At 38.6% G+C, this 18,821-nt stretch overlaps 1 protein-coding gene across 4 annotated transcripts in view; it reads right to left on the reverse strand.

Moving 5' to 3' along the window:
- Window positions 1-18,821, reverse strand: part of CYFIP2 (cytoplasmic FMR1 interacting protein 2) — a 101,972-nt gene that overhangs the window by 17,032 nt on the left and 66,119 nt on the right. For all 4 annotated transcript variants that reach the window (XM_042451370.1, XM_042451371.1, XM_042451368.1 and 1 more), the window contains exons 23-26: window positions 17,959-18,046; window positions 13,783-13,926; window positions 12,137-12,227; window positions 3,914-4,044 (exon numbers count right to left, since the gene is read on the reverse strand). In XM_042451370.1, the coding sequence (XP_042307304.1) occupies window positions 3,914-4,044; window positions 12,137-12,227; window positions 13,783-13,926; window positions 17,959-18,046 (454 nt within the window). The remainder of the gene's footprint in view (window positions 1-3,913; window positions 4,045-12,136; window positions 12,228-13,782; window positions 13,927-17,958; window positions 18,047-18,821) is intronic.

Raw genomic sequence — 18,821 nt, forward strand, 5'->3', positions numbered from 1 at the left:
GCCTGGCTTGTCCTCCCCCATCATTCAGTCACTTCCTGTTTGGAAATAAGGCCTGAAACAGGTCAAAGGATTGCTTGACGTTTCCCAAACTGCAGAAATGGCCAGTAGCATTTCCCCTCAGGAACCTGTGGGGTGGTACTGGCCATTTTGGGGAGTATTAAAAAATTGATACCCAAATGTGGGAGGTGGGACAAAAACATTATTGCCCACAGTGATTCTTGCTGAAGTGACTGCGCTAAGCAGTTTCAGATTTAACCTGAAGGCTTGGCTGGAACAACACACACATAGGAATCTAACAGTCTGTCTAGCAGTTATAAACCATCTTGCCACATTATTGCATGTGTAATGCAATCAGTTTATAAGCAATTATAATTTGTTTAGTTTCATTTCTTTCCTACATGCTCATTGTTAAGCCTCTGTCTATTGAAGTACATTTGCAGTTAACAGGCGTGCAAATCTGGAATGTAAATTTGTAGATCTGCCCCCCCACCCCTTAGCTAAAAGGCAGGTTGGAGCAAACATGGACTATGATTATAACTCCCAGAATCCTCTAGCCATCATGGGCAATCCCTAAGGAATTCTGTTCCCCAAAAAAATATTTCCAAGCTCTGGGTTTGATTCATTACTCAAAAGATATTTCCTTAAAAGCCATATACCAGTTTTCTGGTTGAAAATACAGGCGTAAACGTAGACAATATCCCTCACATATCTGATCAAAACATTCTAATATATTTGAATGAGGTTCTGACTTTCCCAGTGTAAAGCCAGGAAAAAGAATCCAAATCAGGGACACTATACTGCATGATGAGCAGAACAGTTTCTCATACTTTTTGTGATCTTTTTTGGAAGCCCCAGCTACTGCAAAAGTGGCTGAAATTTACAGGGTACTTTCATAGCTCCTTCTACCTACACAAATTTTGGAAAAGCTGCTTCTAAGACTCACAGAAAACTGAGTCTGGTGGGGACATGCGCCTGGTTTGTATCTGAATCAACAGAATGCACACAACTAAGAGATTTTAATATCTGCTTGGCACCCCGATGGTAAACATACTTTGGGCAAAACTACATGCTACTTAAATATGTAGCATGAAATTCAGGATTGCTTTCTTTCCTACCTCCTTCAAGTAAATAAAGACGTGTAGCCCATGTCAAGATGGAAACTCATTGTTCAGGCAGCAGAGGCTTCAATCTTCCCTCAGCTGTATTTCATTTCAAAGGTTTGCCTCTGCCCACTCTGCAGGGGCCTGATAAACCTCCACTGGGGGTTCTGAACTAAAAACTGGTGGAAAGGGAAGGTTTAATTCTCCCACACTGTTGCACTCTATAACAGGGCTATGCGTGCTTACTTGAAGATTTTTTTAAAAAAGAAAGGGGTCTTACATATGCACTCTATGTGTTATGCCATGTTGTTTAATCCTCACTTGGAAGGAAACAAATCTTGTAAATGTAAATTGCAGTCTGACAACTAGGTTTACACAACTCTGTCTCTTGGGAGAGACTCTGTAACGCATGCATATGAACAAAAAAATCTTACATAATATCTTATTTTTGTTTCATTTTGTGTCATTCTACATAAGGCATTTTATTCTTGATGCTTGCAGAGAAGAAGGCCCATAAATGCTGGTGAGGAGAGAGGACTAAAGAGTACCAATCCTTAGCATGCTTTTTTGGGAGGAAAGCCTCACTGATCTCAGTAGAATCTTCTTTCCAAGTAACCATACTTAGGATTGAGCTGGAAGAGGCCAAGCAAAGAACCAGAGAATGAGAAGCAACTTGAAAACACATACAGATATCCAGTTAACCCAAACTGCAGACACACAAAGAGGCAAGACCTGGGAAGCAATAATGCTTGAGGAGTTTTGAGTAATGGTTGGCAGCAAATTCTGCATGAGTTTACAAGGTGGTGCAGCAACAAAGTAAACTATGATGGCCGCAGGCTGCATGCAAGGAGGCAAGATGCTGCACAAAGGAGCTGTCTCTATATCTTTGTGTGAGGACACATTTGGAATGCTGTGATCAATTCTCCAGCCTCCAGCCATGCCTTATGGTGTGAAAAGTACACACACACACACACACACTGCCCCTGACCCAAGACTTGGCTGCTTACAAAAAGTGTCTTTATGAACATCTTAGAAAATGGGTGTGTTTCAACTTCCACTGAACTGTTTTACAATTTGAGAACTATATAATGGGATCTATGTCCTTCCAGCTTTAAAGAGACCCCAGGCAGAACTGGGACATTTGCCCTATCTTCCCTTTAGAATGTCTCACATAGTAGCAGAAGGCATTTAATCACAGCTACAATTGAAATAACTGTGAATATCCCACGAGTTCTTTCTCTTTTCATAGGAGATAATGAGGAAGCCTTCCTTGTGCACATATATCTTGTATATCACATGATAACAGGACAACTGTCTACACTCTCTTGTGTACTCAAAGCACCTAATTAAGTTAATTGATTAGTGCATATATAGATTAGTTTGTACCTGAAAACAGAAGTGTTTTCAAAATCATTATAGAAGTGAAGTTACATTACGATGTTCAGGAAATCATGAATTCAGAATTCAGTCAAAGGCCATTCTGCCAGGAGTTAACCTGTACTGCTAAAACAAGTAATGCTCTGAACCACAGACCCAGTGGCTGTTTTGGAAAACTGAATTTAAGAAAAATGTACTCATGCCAAAATGTTTCCTTTTGAATCACAAGCAGGAGCTAGGCTTCAAAGGAGAATCTCAAAGGAGAAAAATAAATAAGTTGTGGTATAACCATACTCAGCAACCCAAATTACATCACACTAAGTTCTGCATAACTTTAGGGCTGCCAGAACGTCCAAAGGAAACAATTATTTTACATGCAAAATCAAATAATTAAAGAGCTCAAAGAGAGTAAGAGAAAGGGAGAAAGATGAGATAATCTTGTTATACATGCAACAGTTTCTACATATTATCCTACCCAATATATCTTCCCTCCCACATATGACTCACTACGCTTACTGCCATGTTGTTAATTGGATTCTTCTCCTATGGCAAGATAATCTTGGTTTCCTAATATACTTAGGGTGTGTCATTATTATGGGAAGCAACTAAATAGATTATGTATCCAGTAACATGGAAAAGAAGGTATTGTGCACACTCAAGCACAGAGCTGATACTACATAGCTCAGAAAGGACCGATGTAACCACAGCAGAAAAAGATCAGTATTCAAGAGAGATACAATACTTTCAAGAAGCTTAGGCAGAGATATTCTTCACACTAATGAAAACAACAGGAGGACTTAAACAAGCTTGGAGAGATATGCAGATAGAAGCTTGTTACATTCTTAGTTTGGTCCGGAGGAGAAATCTTGGGAAATTAGGCACTGTTTGTTTGTTTTGTGGAGTATAACACCAGTGTCATGCAACATGCAAATCTGCAATAATGTGAGTATTGGTGTCACAACTGATGTGGGAAAGCTAGAGACTGTCCGGGGGGGCGGGGGGTGAAATCACAAGCATACATGGGCTTTTTAGGATTGGCTTAATACAAAGTGAATATCCATCCCATTCCATATTAATAGAGTCCTAAACTGCTCTGTGCCATTATAGCTTTCCACTGTACATATGTAACACATCTCTGTATCTGAATGAACCTCATAATGCTGATCTGTCATAATTTCTTCCATAACCAGATTCAAAAGCTGACCCACAATACACCTTATCTTCATATTAATACAATTCCATTCTCATTTACACTGCTTTGCATCTTACACTGAATCATCTTCATCATATATATTTAAATGGTAACAGCCTCAATAAGTAATAATTACATTAACCACACTTTATTGAACTGGGATAGCTCATTCACTTCCTTGTTAGTTTATATTTAAAATATTTCTAAAGCCAGCCAATTTTCAAAATAATCCATTTTAACTCACCAGGGCCTGCTCTATGAGAAGGCAGAAAAGAATGGCATTACCCACTTCCCTCAAGCTCTGGAACACATCTGTCTTTAGCTCTGCATACTCAATTATGTCCTTCAGTTGGTGATGGAAAAACTCCAGGATTCCTTGAGAGAGAAGAAAGAAAAAGAGAGAGAGAGAGCAACTATGATTAATCATTGTACTATTGGGCTTTTATTACTCCAGTATAACAAATACTTCCATAGCTAAAGAGGAATGATGGGGTTCTGGAATTATTAATGGGATTCCCTTGCCTTTTTTATTTTATTCACCAGCTCATTTGCCAAATGACAACTTCATTTGCCAGATAATAATTTTTTAATGATTTTTATTAGTTTTAAAAACTTTAACAAACATACATAGAAATCGTACATATTTGAAATAAAATATTTTCTAGTTACATCTTTTCCTAAGTCGTTCCCAGTATTTGCATTGAGATTGCTGTATCTTAATTCATCCTTGCATAATTTACAAACATCTTTCTTTGAAAATCGATACTGATATTCTGATTGTCTTATTTATTTACTCTATTATTACTCTCCCTTTCTTTGTAAATCCTATATGATCATATTATATCTGTCATCTATTTTTGTAGAGTCCAATAATTTTTCAAGAAGTCATCTAACATCTTCCAGTTATTAGTCTTTGCTTTTTTATCTTTTAATATTATGGTCAATCTATCCATTTCTCTTAAGTCCATTATTCTTAACAAAGAAAATGGAAAAATTCTACACCCCTCCTCTATTCCCCCACTTTTCTCCCCTGATGTCTTTTTTTTAAAAATGGAAAAATAAAACAAAATGGATTATTGCATATTTTCTTTCACAACGATGAATAAAATGTTGACCATATATATTTCCCTCATTAAAAAATATTATTTTTTTATGTACACCTGCCAATCAAGTGTCTTCTTTCAAATAAATACACATTGTTGGAAACAGTCTATATTATTTATAAAAAGTTTGTAAAATGCAAGATATTTAAAAGTGCTCTTCACTGGGGTCACACTGCTGCTTACTGTTGATGGCAGTCAAAGTTTGGCTTTAGTGACTGCTGGTGACTGACAAGGCAAGCATATACTGATTGTAAAGTCTGCACACAAAAATGTATGTAGAATATATCTTAGTAAAAGAGATTAACTATCTATATTTAATAATATTCTATGTAGTTTTATAAGATATATTCCACATTTGGAAGGGTAGCACACACATAGCCAGCAATACTTACGAAGTATACAATTGCACAGAATATTTCTTAGTAATTACTAATTACTAATTTCTAATTACTAAGAAAGATTAGGAGGAAGAGGTGGGCTAATTGGGAGGAGGCAATGGATGAAAGCTGTTCTGACTCCAAACAATATTAATGCTAGGAAGGCGAACCATTAACTAAATTACCAGCAGTAACTAAAGCCAAACTTTACCACCAACTGTATTTTGTGAAAATATGAGGAGCAGTGTGACCCCAATGAACAGCTCTTTCAAATATCCTGCATCCACGCAATTCTCAAATCTAAATGGCTATGGAGAACATTTATTTATTCATCATCATTTTCTATTCTGCTTGAATGGGCCTATATAAGACAGTTTAAAGGTAAGCATATAAATAGGTATCAACTTGTGTCCGACTGTAGGGGATGGTGCTAATCTCCATTACTATGGTAAATCGAAGAGCCAGTGTTGTCAGAGACTACTCTGTGGGTCAAGTTGGCCAACATGACTGCACAGAATGCTGTTACCTTCCCACCAAAGTGGTACCTATTTATCTACTTGCACTTTTACATGCTTTGAACTGCTAGGTTGGCAACAAAGCAGTTTATGCAATCATAAAACTCAAATGAACAATTAAAAACCAATACTAAAACCAACATTTAAAAAGCAGTTCAAATCAACGTTCAAGTACAATAAATGCAGCAAGAAAACACAAAAGGGAAATAACCTTTAGTTAAAGGTAGGCCTCAGTTCAACATCTCCCCCAGAGTAGTATATATACCTGCATGAAGACCTATCCTGCATGAGCCATAAGCCCTCTCCACTGATGTACTGTAAACTGTCGAAGCCACCCCATTCTGTGCATTGTGGCAAACAGGCAGGGTTGGACAATGATGACAGCAGGGTGGAGACCCTGGAGGACCCCAGTGGATCTCAGTGATGATTTCATTATTTTGTGTCTGTCCATGGGGATGTAGCCAGAAGCTTCTCTGATCCTTCCTGCTCACCATGAAGCATGCAATGGTCATGAGGGTATTTTTCAGGAGCCTTACAGTAAGTCAGGGAGAGCTTTGGGCACTGCAGACAGAATATTATGAACCCTCGCAGTGCCTGATAAAGGACGACCACACACATAAGGGGTGTGTGTCTCCAACAGAATTCTGGCTTCAGACTGTTACCTATAATTGTTATGCACAGACTGCTTTATTAATGCAAGGTTTCCACCAATGAATACCTATTGTTAAACAGATTAGTTTAAGAAAATAGTTACTAAAAACTACTTTCCAAAGGATTGTCGAAAGAGAAAATATTATGAAAAGACAGCAAATATAAAAAGCAAGGAGGATGTGGAAGGAAGGAATCTAGTTGTATCTTTAAGAATAAATGATATATTTTAGCATCAACTTGAGTAGATTTCAATCCACTTCTTCAAATGCACTTTGGAAAACATCTGAGGAGGCAGATTGAAATCCACAAAAGTACCATATTAAATCAGTTAGTTTTAAGGTGTCATTAGATTCCTTTCCCATTTCCCTTTTATATTGAAATAGACAACCACAGCTATCTCTTTCAAGAGCAAGAATTAGTGCATTAGGGAGTATTTTGTGAATGCTGTCATCAACTGCCTTGTGCGTTAGTCCTCACAAGAAATGAGAGAAACGTATGGGTGAAGCAGGGTCATAGAATCACAAAATTGGAAGAGACCACAAGGGCCACTGAGCCCAACCCCCTGCCATGCAGGAAATCTAAATCAAAGTATCCCCGACAGATGGCCATCCAGCCTCTGCTTAAACACCTCTAAGGAAGGAAACTCCACTACACTCCTAGGAAGTGTGTTCCACTGTCGAACAGCCCTTACTGTCAAGATGTTCCTCCTAATGTTGAGGTGGAATCTCTTTTCCTGCAGCTTGCACCCATTGCTCCGGGTCCTAGTCTCTGGAGCAGCAAAAAACAAGCTTGCTCCCTCCTCAATATGACATCCCTTCAGGTATTTAAACAGGGCTATCATATCACCTCTTAACCTTCTCTTCTCCAGGCTAAACATCCCCAGCTCCCTAAGTCGTTCCTCACAGGACATGGTTTCCAGACCCTTCACCATTTTAGTCGCCCTCCTTTGGACACGCTCCAGTTTCTCAACATCCTTTTTAAATTGTGGTGCTGAGAACTGGACACAGTATTCCAGGTGGAGCCTGACCAAAGCAGAATAGAGTGTCACTATTACTTCCCTTGATCTAGACACTATGGTGCGTTACAGACTGCCCAGAACGGGCGGTCTGCCGCCGACTCCATTTCCGACACCAGGAAGCTGCAGCCTCCAAATGGGGAGGCTTCCTGGTGGTGGAAAAAGAAGCTGCAAAAAGCGGCTTCTTTTCGCGCCATGCTTGCGACACATGAGTGCGCAAATGGCGCACTCGTGATGTCGCAAGGCAAGGGGGACGTGTGGACGCTAAGCATCCGGCATGTAAAAATGGCCGCGCCCGTGCGTATAGGGTGCCACCATTTTTACGCCCCCGTCACGTGCTAGGGGTGAGGCTGGTATGGATGCTAGGTCCTCGGCCAACCCCTAGCACGTGACAGGGGCGGCGCAAAGGCCCGTGCGGAACGGGCCTATATTTCTATTGATGCAGCCTAAAATTGCATTGGTCTTGTTAGCTGCCACGTCGCACTGTTGACTTATGTTCAATTTGTGGTCTACTTGGACTCCTAGATCCCTTTCACTTGTAGTCTTGTTCAGCCAGGTGTCACCCATCCTATATCTGTGCATTTCATTTTTCTGCCTTAAGTGCAGTACCTTACATTTCTCCGTGTTGAAATTCATTTTGTTAGCTTTGGCCCAGCTTTCTAGTCTGTTCAGGTCATTTTGAATTTTGATCCTGTCCTCTGGGGTATTAGATATTCCTCCTAATTTGGTGTCATCTGCAAATTTGGTCATGTCCCTGCTCCTAAAGGCAGCCACTACTGAGACAATAAGGAGTTGTGGCAGCAGTGGCAGGCCTGTTTTTTTCAGTGCAATTTGGCCACTTCAAGCTGCCTATTCTACAAATTAAGAGTTCTGTTGCTGCTCACACCAGCACTTTGCCTCCTAGTGGTGAGAATGGTGAGATGCAGAAGTCCTTTCTTTTGCCTTCACCATTGCCTCCCAGAAGTTACCAAGGGTGCCTCTACACTGTAGAAATAATGCAGTTTGACACCACTTTAACTTAATCCTTTAACCTTTCTCCAGAATCCTGCGATCTGTAGTTTTGTGAAGCACCAGCACTCTTTGGCAGAGAAGGCTAAAGACCTTGTAAAACTACCAATCCCAGGATTCCACAGGATGGTGCTGTATCACTTAAAGCGGTATCAAACTGCATTATTTCTACAGTGTTGCTACCCCCCCAAGATTAGTTCTGTGTACTGTGGCACTGACTCCTCCTGGCTACTTTTCAGTTAACCCAGTCTACTGAGGTCACAGTGGCAGTGTTGACTAGTTTCAAATCAAATTGATTTAAATAATGATATAAACCACTTCTTCAAAGGGACCCTTTTTTAATGATTTCAACCACAATTGAAGTCTTGAGTAAGGGGGTTCTGTTCAATCATCACTTGTTAGTAGTAATACATTATCACTTCATAGAGTGGTTCTCAAATGGTGTGACAAAATCTCCCCCTGGGGGAGGCATGAGAGTTGTTCAAGAGGGACACAAGATTGGAGGACCTGATCTTTCCTTCTCCTCCTTTTCCCACGCTTTTTATGTATAAAATTTACACATGCATTGAGGTAAATACTGAATTTACATAAATAAAACTGTTCTAATTTGAACAATGTTATTTCCTTATAAAATATTAAAATATGAATTTATATATGAATGTGTGAATGAAAATGCACACACTAAATAAACAAAATATTTTTATTCACATACTATGTTGAGTGGGGGGAAGCAACATTCACATGTAGATGTAAAAAAAAAGGGGGGGGGGTAAAATGTTTGAGTACCACTGGCTTAATAGAAACATTATACATATTCACAGATCTGGGCTCCATTAAAAGTTGGTTCAAACAAAGCAATTAGTCTGAATTGTTTTCAGATTAATATTTAATTAATTAAAAATGGGATCTCTTGGCTTTAAATCCAGACTCCTCCTTATTATTCAGATTAATTTTGTTCATTGACTTTCCCTGCATTGGGAGAAAGGCAAGGGCAAGAGAGTGAGAGAAAGTGTGTGCACTTAATGTACACCACATGCAGAACAGGACTGATCAAATTATTGCCTACCTCTGCAACCTGCTGTTAAAACAATTATTAAACAAAAATATTCATAGCCTACAATTAGAAGCTGTATATTGAGTAGTGATGGTGATACATTTGATTGATGCTCTTGTTTTTTATTCATTGTTTAAACAAAAATTTGAAATCTGATTTAAATTTTAGAAATTGATGTAAATAAAATATGTAGTTTAAATTTTAAAAATCTGGTAGGTTCTTTTTTCTTTAAAAAAACGCACACACTCATTTTTACCCACTGCGCACACTGGTGCCCTGATTAGGCACCAGGCCACACAAGTTTCCTGAGGAATAACCAGGCTATAGGCCTGGTTTCTGATGTGATGTCTGCATGGGCTTGCTTCCTAGTTAGGAAATTCCTCCACGTATGACATTTTGTGTTAAAGCATTAAACTGAAAACACAGGTAGTTGCCACATGATTCTATGTACTCAGATCAGAGGTTTATACATTCTGTTAGAGGTGGGGAAGAGATATAGGGCACGTTCCTGCCATGAAATAGAGCGCATTGCCGATCGGTGTAAATGACCCTCATTCCCATTTGAAACTGTTTCCTGTCACAATGTGATCGATTCCTGTTGTGATAAAGCAAAGCAAAGACAAAAAACCCGGTTTTTCCAGACAGTAGTTTGAAAGAAGTTCTTTTGAGAAGAATCAATTCTGGAACGTATTCAACAAGTAGGAATGACAGATCAGAATTGCATCATTCTGGAGGGGAGGGATTAATGGTAGAGGGGTGTTTACCATCCCTCCTCAGTTTTTGGCAGATCACCATTTCCCCCCCTCTAAGCGCTGCCTTTGTACTGTGCTGGTGCATTTTTAAAAAAGTACAATTGATAGAATATTTGATTGATTGATCAAATAGTTGATTGATCAATTGAATATTCTATCAATTTTACTTTTAAAAAAACCAATTGTCCCCCCTTTATGTTCCTGCTTCGTTCATCGGTTTATCCCTCCATCCCCCGTTTCCTCCTTCTGTTCCCAGCTTCCTCCTCCTCCTCTGTTCCCCAGTTTCCTCCTTCTGTCCCCCACTTCCTCCATCTCCCTCAGTTTCCTCCTTCTGTCCCCAGCTGGCTCCTTCTCCCTCTGTCCCCAGGTTCCTCCTCATTCAGAGCTGATTTGAAGCAGCACAATTAGTGGGGATGACAACCATGCAAAAAAAAAAAAAAGTGTAAGAAAAGATCTGCTTTATAGTAGGAACGAGGGACTTTTTGGAATCGATTTCCAACATAGAGTGAGGGGCAATTGGGAATCGTTTTAAACTGCAAGTGGGAAAGGGCCCATATACAGTCGTCCCTTCCCTTACGTGGGAGATCCGTTCCGGACCCCCCCCCCTGCATAAGGAAAAACCCAGATGCTCAAGCCCCATCAAATGAATGGGGCTTGTGTATACGGCGGCCGTGCGCAGGGTGCATGCCACGGGAGTGCACGCTGTAGTTTTCTTCCAGCGTGCACTTCCCTTCCTTCCAGCATGGCTTCCAGCGTATGCTGGAATCCACGCATAACACGGGTGCAGTGTACTACTATGAGGAAGTCAGGATTAAAAATAACATTAAATAACAGTGGGAGCATGGTACAGCAGACAGAACATGGAGCTGAAACAACTGGGTTCACATTCAAATCCCTGTTCAGCTGCGAAGTTCACTGGATGGTTTTAGGTAAGCCACACCCTCTTTGCTTAAATCCCTTTGAGGCAGGATAATGCAAGCTTATAGAATCACTGAGCAGGAAGAGACCACAAGGGCCTTTGAGTCCAAACTCCTAACATACAGGAAGACATAAAACACTCCCAATAGATGGCCGTCCAACCTCTGTTTAAAACCCCCCCAAAGAAGGAGACTATGCTACCCTCTGAGGCAGCATATTCCACTGTCAAACAGCTCTTACCATCAGAAAGTTCTTCCTAAGGTTTAGCTGGAGTTTCTTTTCCTGTAGTTTGAATCCATTGCACCATGTCCTGGTTTCTGGAGCAGCAGAAAGCAAGTTTGTTCCATCCTGAATATGACATCCTTTCAAATATTGACAATTGGCTATCATGTCACCTCCTAACTTTCTCTTCTCCATGCTAAACATACCTTGCTCCCTAAGCTGCTCCTCATAGGCCATGGTTTCCACAGACATGTCTCACGAAATATGAAAGCCTAGGAAAATTTGTAAATAGCTGGGAATGGGTAATGGAATATGTAAATAACATGTGGGGAGAAATGCCAATTATTGGTTTTTAGGATTAAATAAGAGAAACTGTTGTAGATCCATTAGAAGTTAGGACTGATCTGAATATTTTAGACAGAATCAAAAGGTATTCAAAAGTAAGTAAGGAATAGTACAAATAACATGTATAAACACCAAGCATAGATAGCTTAGGAAGGAAAGTTAGAAAGGTATTATTTGAAGAGAATGGATGAATTTTTAAAATGTTTTCTTTTGTTTTTTGTTTTCTTTTATTGATACAATATATTGTTATATCACATATATGTTTGCCAGGTTTATACTTATTATTATTTTTTTAAAAAAGAAAAAAACATGTTGGTTTTTAGTGATCCCAACATTCCTTTATCTTTCCTGGTATTGATGTCAGGCTGATTGGGTGATAATTGTTCCCCCCCCCCCAATTTTTGAAGATGGAGAAGTAATACATCATAAGTACCACATAGAAGAGGTACAATGTAAATACCATAAATAATAAAGAATTAACATTTATACGTAAGTCAGATTACCAACCTGGAGATCCATACTCATGTCTTGGCAGGCGGCAGATCTTCGGCATCACCTCTATCAAGGTTTTCACATACTGAAGGATGGTCCCTTGCAACTATCAGAAGCAGTGGAAGATAAAAGTCAGATTTAAAGACAGCCTTAAAGTTGAAAATTTCTTTAGTTTTAAAATGTGGCCAGCTCTGAATACACAATTTTTGGGCAACTCTGGGAGTCAGCAAAAATGTTTGGTTAACAGTGACTTTGATCTTCCCTTTCCTAAGTGGAAAGAACATACAAAGAGTCCTGTTCCTGATTGCATACTAACTGTGGAAGTGCTGACAGATGTTGTCACTCCTCATCTTTATCTTCAGCCCAAAGCTTCCTACCATCATGCTGGCCTTTAAAATAATATCTGGACTTCTCATTGCTTCTTAATGTTTCTAAAGCTGAGCACCCTGGGAGCTTTAGCTTGTAGCTGTGATGTCCCTTGTAGGTGATCAGAAGCTATATGGCAACTTGTGAGTTCTCAGAAGCTTCTAAAGCTCATTAGGAAATACTTTCCAGATGAAAACAAATGGCTTCCACTGGTGATTTGATGGAAATGTACACAGATCTCTGGAAGTGCCCATTTTCACTTTCTGATCTACTTTTCTGTTGTGAGCCATCTAAGAACTTTTAGACTAAAACCTAGTATGGAAATTCAGCAAATAATATAGTAAAAAATACTTTAATTGCAGGCAAATGTGTGGGTACTTCCAACTAGATTTATATTTTAAAAAGAACCTAAAAAGCAAAGCCTACTCCATACCACAGATGTTCACAAATGAAAATGTATTTTCAAAAATGGTTGTGTATTCAACTTCTGTTTAAGAAGATGAGTTTAGCATTCAACACACTAGTTCTACTGAAAGTTTTGCATGAGAGCTTGTGCACAATTTCAATAAAGGAAAGGGGCTGCTTTGCATTTTTTTTTTACAGTAAATAAATGAAGAGTTCACTCTAACACATGTGCTCAGCAAAATGATTTCCATCAATGGCAATAGGCATAAATACCCTAAAGACACCAGATCCCACCTGATCTTGCAAGCTACAGAGTGTCAGACTTCGTTTGTACTGTAATTTTGTGAAGGGTTTCTCTAATGGAATTTCCAGGATCCATAGCAACACACACACACACACACACACACACACACACACTTATCTAACTCCTTTGAGGAAAGCCACATCAGTTAAATTGGTATAAAATGATGTAAATGTTTATGGAAAATAAAATAGGAAGCTCTTATATCTTCAGTTTTGTGGTTCTGAATTTTGATCTCCTGTAATATTAGCCCAGAACAGAGAATTTTAAATTTTTGCTCTTTTAAGCAAAAAACATACTCTTCTAACTCTTCTAAAATCATATTCTGCTTGCATGTTCTAAAATCATGTTCTATATCAGTGATTCCCAAACTCTCATCCACTAGATGCTTTGGACTTCTGCTCCCAAAATTCCTGACTGTTGATTAAGCTGGCTGGGGCTTCTGGGAGTTGAAGTCCAAAACACCTGGGGAACCAAAGTTTAGGAACCACTGTTCTACATGCATAGTTTCCAAATAAATATGTCCCAACCAGAGTTGTTTGACTTCCTGGCCTGAGCTTCACCACTCAAGTTCAAATTTCACCATTACCAGGCTCTTGACAATCTTGAGCAGTTCTTCCATCACCACAGCGATCCCCTGGTACCCAAGGAGGCGGCAGATTGTCTTGAAATGAGGAGGCCCCACAAAGTTCCGATATGAACTATAGATGTGGCTATAGGCAATGTTGAGTGGCTGGGGAAGTAAACAGGAACAAAAAAGTTACTGGGTGCAAACAACAGCCAATAAATTATCACCGGGTGGGGTGACTGAGGATGAGACAGGGAGCTATCATCAAACTGTGTGTCCTAAAGAAGAGCTCAGCCATAATGTGACTTCATTTCTCCCTGTGCTTTTCCCTGCTGAAAAAGACTATGAGGAAAGCAATGAACTGGGAAAAGCCTGTGGTTATCTCTGACCAATGATTTGAAATAACTTTGAGGATTTCCATTCCCTGCTCCAAAGAAGGAATAGCTCATGGAGAAGTGGTGGGATGGATTTATCTTGAGGGCCAGAGGCTCTCCATCACTGCTTCAAAATAAGAGCAAAAATAATTTCAATTTGCAGTTGTGAGTTCATTAACAGAGACAGTAATGATGGAGATTACAACACACACAACAATGAAAGTTGTCTATGCAAGCATCATCAACTTCTGTTGTAGAATATTGTGCAAAACAAAGCTTTTAGGCATGTAGGATTAGAATTAAGTAATACTGGGAACACAGAGGCAGCCCAGAGTAAAAAAGAAGCATGACACTTTGGGAATAATGAAAAATGAGCACAGAATTCTGATTGTTTACTAACACAAAATAGGCCTGATGTCTGTTGAATCTATATATGTCATTAACAACACTGGAAACTTGATCATAGGGGTAGGGGGAGAATGTGTGGGTTAAATGATAAAGTTGTGAATGATGTAGTATTAGTTTTTTTTTTGTTGTTTTGTCTGTCTGTTACTTTGTATATGTCTTTTGCATATGCCCTTTGCACAAAATAATTTATATTTTATATTTTATATTTATATTTTATATTTATAAAAAAACCCACTGGAAATTAACATTGTGAAGAGAATTCACACAAAAAAGTTAAGCTACATTTAATGAACATAAAAGCTAGGATGGCTGTGAATAAGCACAGTGGGTGAGCTATGGTAGATCTCTATTGTTGACTGAATTAATCTTTATTAATAAGCTGTAACACAGATAAGAATAATCCATCTGTTAATAGATATATGTGTTTATTTTGTAGTCCTGAAGAATAAATATGACACCCTATTTCAAAATGCAAAGCAAAACTCTGGCAAATAACTCTTCCTTGCAAATAAAACAACCCTGGAACAGGAACAAGTTTAATCAGAAGTCAATGGAATAATAATTAGATTGTGGTTCTGGTTCTGGTTCTAGTTCCACACCTGAGAAAATCATCCTGCCCTATCATGGACTCAAAGCAACAATCTGTCATTTCTGCACAGATTATACATAGTCTTTTGCTAGTTTGCTTTATATTCCTTTGCTCTTGCCTCCGGCTGGACATCTGAATGGATAAAACATTATGCTACCCAGTGAGGGAATCAATGTGACAAACTAGCACCTCTAACATATCTCTGAAAAGCAAAATGAACCAAGAACTGTTGGAGGTTCCCATGGGGCACACTTGCTATTTAGGAATTCTTGTCTCACAAAGAGACTCATTTTCTGCAGAAAAGCACTGATAACAAAAAAGTCATTGTACTACAGTAACTGAGAAACTGAAGCAAGCAGCCCTGGATGCCCAATGAAGATACACATATAGACAACACATACATTTTCAGGTTTTCAATTGATAAACTGTTATATTTTAAATCTTTTACAATTATTGTTATTATTTATTGTATTAAACTGATTTTATTGTAAGTCACCCTGAGATCTTTGGATATAGGGAAGGGTATAAAAATTTTAATAAGTAAATGAAGTAAACATGTGACTTATACAGTGCGCCCTTCTTTTACACGGGAGATCCATTCCGGACCTCCTGCGTAAAAGAAATAGCACGTATGCTCAAGCCCCATTACAAGTAATGGGGCTCATGCTTGTGGTGGCACAGTGTGGCGACAGCGCGCACACCATGGGCACACACACCATTGTTTCTTCCAGTACTGCTTTCAGTGTATGCTGAAAGCAGCGTATAATGCGCCCGCATATGACATGGGCGCACTGTACTCTATATTATGTATATGCATATTAAAGCATCTGTTCAAGAAACAAGCATCAGGATGGGGTAGACCATGAAGCACCTGAGTGTGGTTGCAATCCTGGTTTGAAAAGTGTTCTTAAACCACAGTTAAGATACCAGTGAAAGAAAACAAGGAATAGTTACCAAAGCTGACCACATAAGAGTATGGCAGGAGTGGTGGAAGATGGAAGTGTGTGAAAAAACCATGGTTTCACTGGATCAGGGATATGGTAATTTTTATATGGTGAATGGGTAACCGGCAGACTAGTCCAAAGTTTTGATTTATTTTCAAAGAGAAGGACACCAATAATGGGAAAAGAGAACTGAGATAACAGACAGGTTAATATACACTGTATTATTTGTTCAGCCACAAAAAGACACTGTTGGCTGTTAACAACTATTTAATGAGACATGAGCATTTAAACTAAGAAAATTAGGAATTAAACACTAATTAGAACCATTTGTGAAGCCAAATGTATACTATACAAGCTGTCTACAGAGGCTGAATAGTTGGCAAAAAACAATAAACCATGATGTGGTATTTAAAGTAATAAAAACAAAGGGACCAGAGCTGAAGCAGTATAGTGATTTTAAAAAGGTGAAAACCATAAAATGGCAAAAATGACAAAAGAATGGAAGAGTTAAGATAAAGTAAAAACATATAAAATTCATAGTAATTAACTGGCCTGAGGAGCTCAAAGCAACCTGGCTACAGTATTTTCTGGTACAAGTAATATATAAACTGCCCAAATGAGCATCATTTGTGAAAACTCATTCTACACTGAGGTATATTAATGTCAGTGAAATGTGTAATGCAATTGCTTTGTTGTGACATTTTATTTGGAATAAAATTTTAACAGATTTCCAGTCTCCTGGTTATTTCACTTACTGCATGCGTAAATTGTTATTTCCCTTCTCAAAACATCTGAAAAACCATTTCAAGGACCATTTTTAAAAGAAACAGATCAATTTGCATCCAAGTCATTTGGGATATGGGATAGGATGAAGAGTTCACACTCTTTCACTAAGACGAATTAGACACGTTAGGAAAGTACAGAATGGTAAAACAGGAATATTAGCTACCTTGCCTTCAGCTTTCTCCATACATTAAGGACTGATTTACAGACAGGCACATCTGACTGCATTCAGTATTACGATCAAAATAATTTTTTTAAAAAGAAAAACTGATTTTTGGAAGCCACATTTCAACCACTTTTCTTCTCTGGCAGAGGCAGAACAGAATTCAGATCAACAAATTTATCAAGGACAATTATTATCAACAGAAGATTTTAAATCACACCTGATTTAAATCAAACCTGCATAATGGGAATTTGCAGCTGGCATCTCAGATTGCCCTGTGCACACTTATTTGCTACAATAAATTCAGTGAGACATTTCCAAAACTAAATACATACATTTCCTCTCAGGGCTCTGTGCAACCACAACAAAGAGAGCATCTATAGAAAATCCATCTATCACTTTTCACAAATGCACAGAAATTGATAATTGGGCTAACAAACAATCCCCTCCCCTCTGAATGAGTAAAAACGTTCTTTTATTAGAAATGAATACATTTTTAGTAAAGGAATTTTACTAAGAGTTGGATTGGCCAGCTCCTCATAGTGGAAAATTAACAAGGTTGTTTCGTAGATTATAATTCTGCATTCATAGAAGTTAACTACTGTGAGCACAGGTGGAATAGACAACCCCCCATCCCCTCTCAGTGGCATCTCCTGCCTCCTGGAAATCTGCATGGGAGAGTTGTAAAACTTCCCAGAACATGTTTTTGATGTTTCAGAGAGGGCTGCAAGGGACATGGAATGAACATTCTTGTGCTACTGCAAACATCACATTATATTTAGGTTACTGAACAAAATCCCTCCTGCTAAATATATACTTCTTTCTTTTGATTCTTTTCAATCCATATACTTTGTGATGTGCGAGATCCCACCATACATTTTACTTTCCTAAACAAACTCTCTCCAGATTGAATAGGAAATTCTTTTCTTGACTAACCTTGGAGCCATAAAGATAGTAGGGCTGGACGTTGGCTGGTTTATCTCTCTGGGGTTCTTGGGTAAATGGAATTGCTGTCCGTACAAATCTGGTGTTTGTAAAAATGAGAGGAAAATGGATGTATAAGTTTATTTTGAAACAGCTGTGTCCAGTCTTCTAAATCAAAACCTTGGGCTTTTGCTTTATGTACAGACTTAATTCATTCCTTTTGTTTAAAAAACTGATTTTCAATGAGAAACAATTTTTTTCAAATGTATTTATCTCCAAGAATGTTGAATGGTTACATATTTTATTATTGCTTGCCATATTGACTGTATCTATCCATTGTTCAGATTGTTATAATTGTTTCAGGTTTCATTCTGACAAATGTTATCCAAAAATAGGTATATGGATCTTGAAAAAAACAACCTTTAAAAAGACTATGGCCTGTTACAGACTGCCAAAATAAAGCTGCTTTGGGTCACTTTGGAGGTATGCTATTTAAATGATGCATGCATCCTAAGAATTCGGAAGCTGCACCAAAAGCTGCACTCTGGTGCTTAGGAATGGAGTGTGGCTTTGGTGCGACCTCCGGACTCTTAGGACCCATGCATCATTTAAACAGCATACCTCCAAAGAGACCCAAAGCAGCTTTATTTTGGCAGTCTGTAACAGGCCTATGTATTTTATTCATGGTTTCTTCCCTATGTTCTTTGTAATACAATACTACAGATCATTATGACTATTTATAAAATCTATCACATCCCTACATACACACTTCCAGTATCCCTAAAGTGCATGCAAAAAGCCTCCTCCTCAGCCACTCAATAAGTCACACCATCTCATGACATCCAGTCTTGCCAGCTGTATTTTACTTAGAAATA

The sequence above is a fragment of the Sceloporus undulatus genome, chromosome 2, assembly GCF_019175285.1.
Source record: "Sceloporus undulatus isolate JIND9_A2432 ecotype Alabama chromosome 2, SceUnd_v1.1, whole genome shotgun sequence".
In the NCBI taxonomy this organism is placed as follows: Eukaryota; Metazoa; Chordata; class Lepidosauria; order Squamata; family Phrynosomatidae; genus Sceloporus; species Sceloporus undulatus.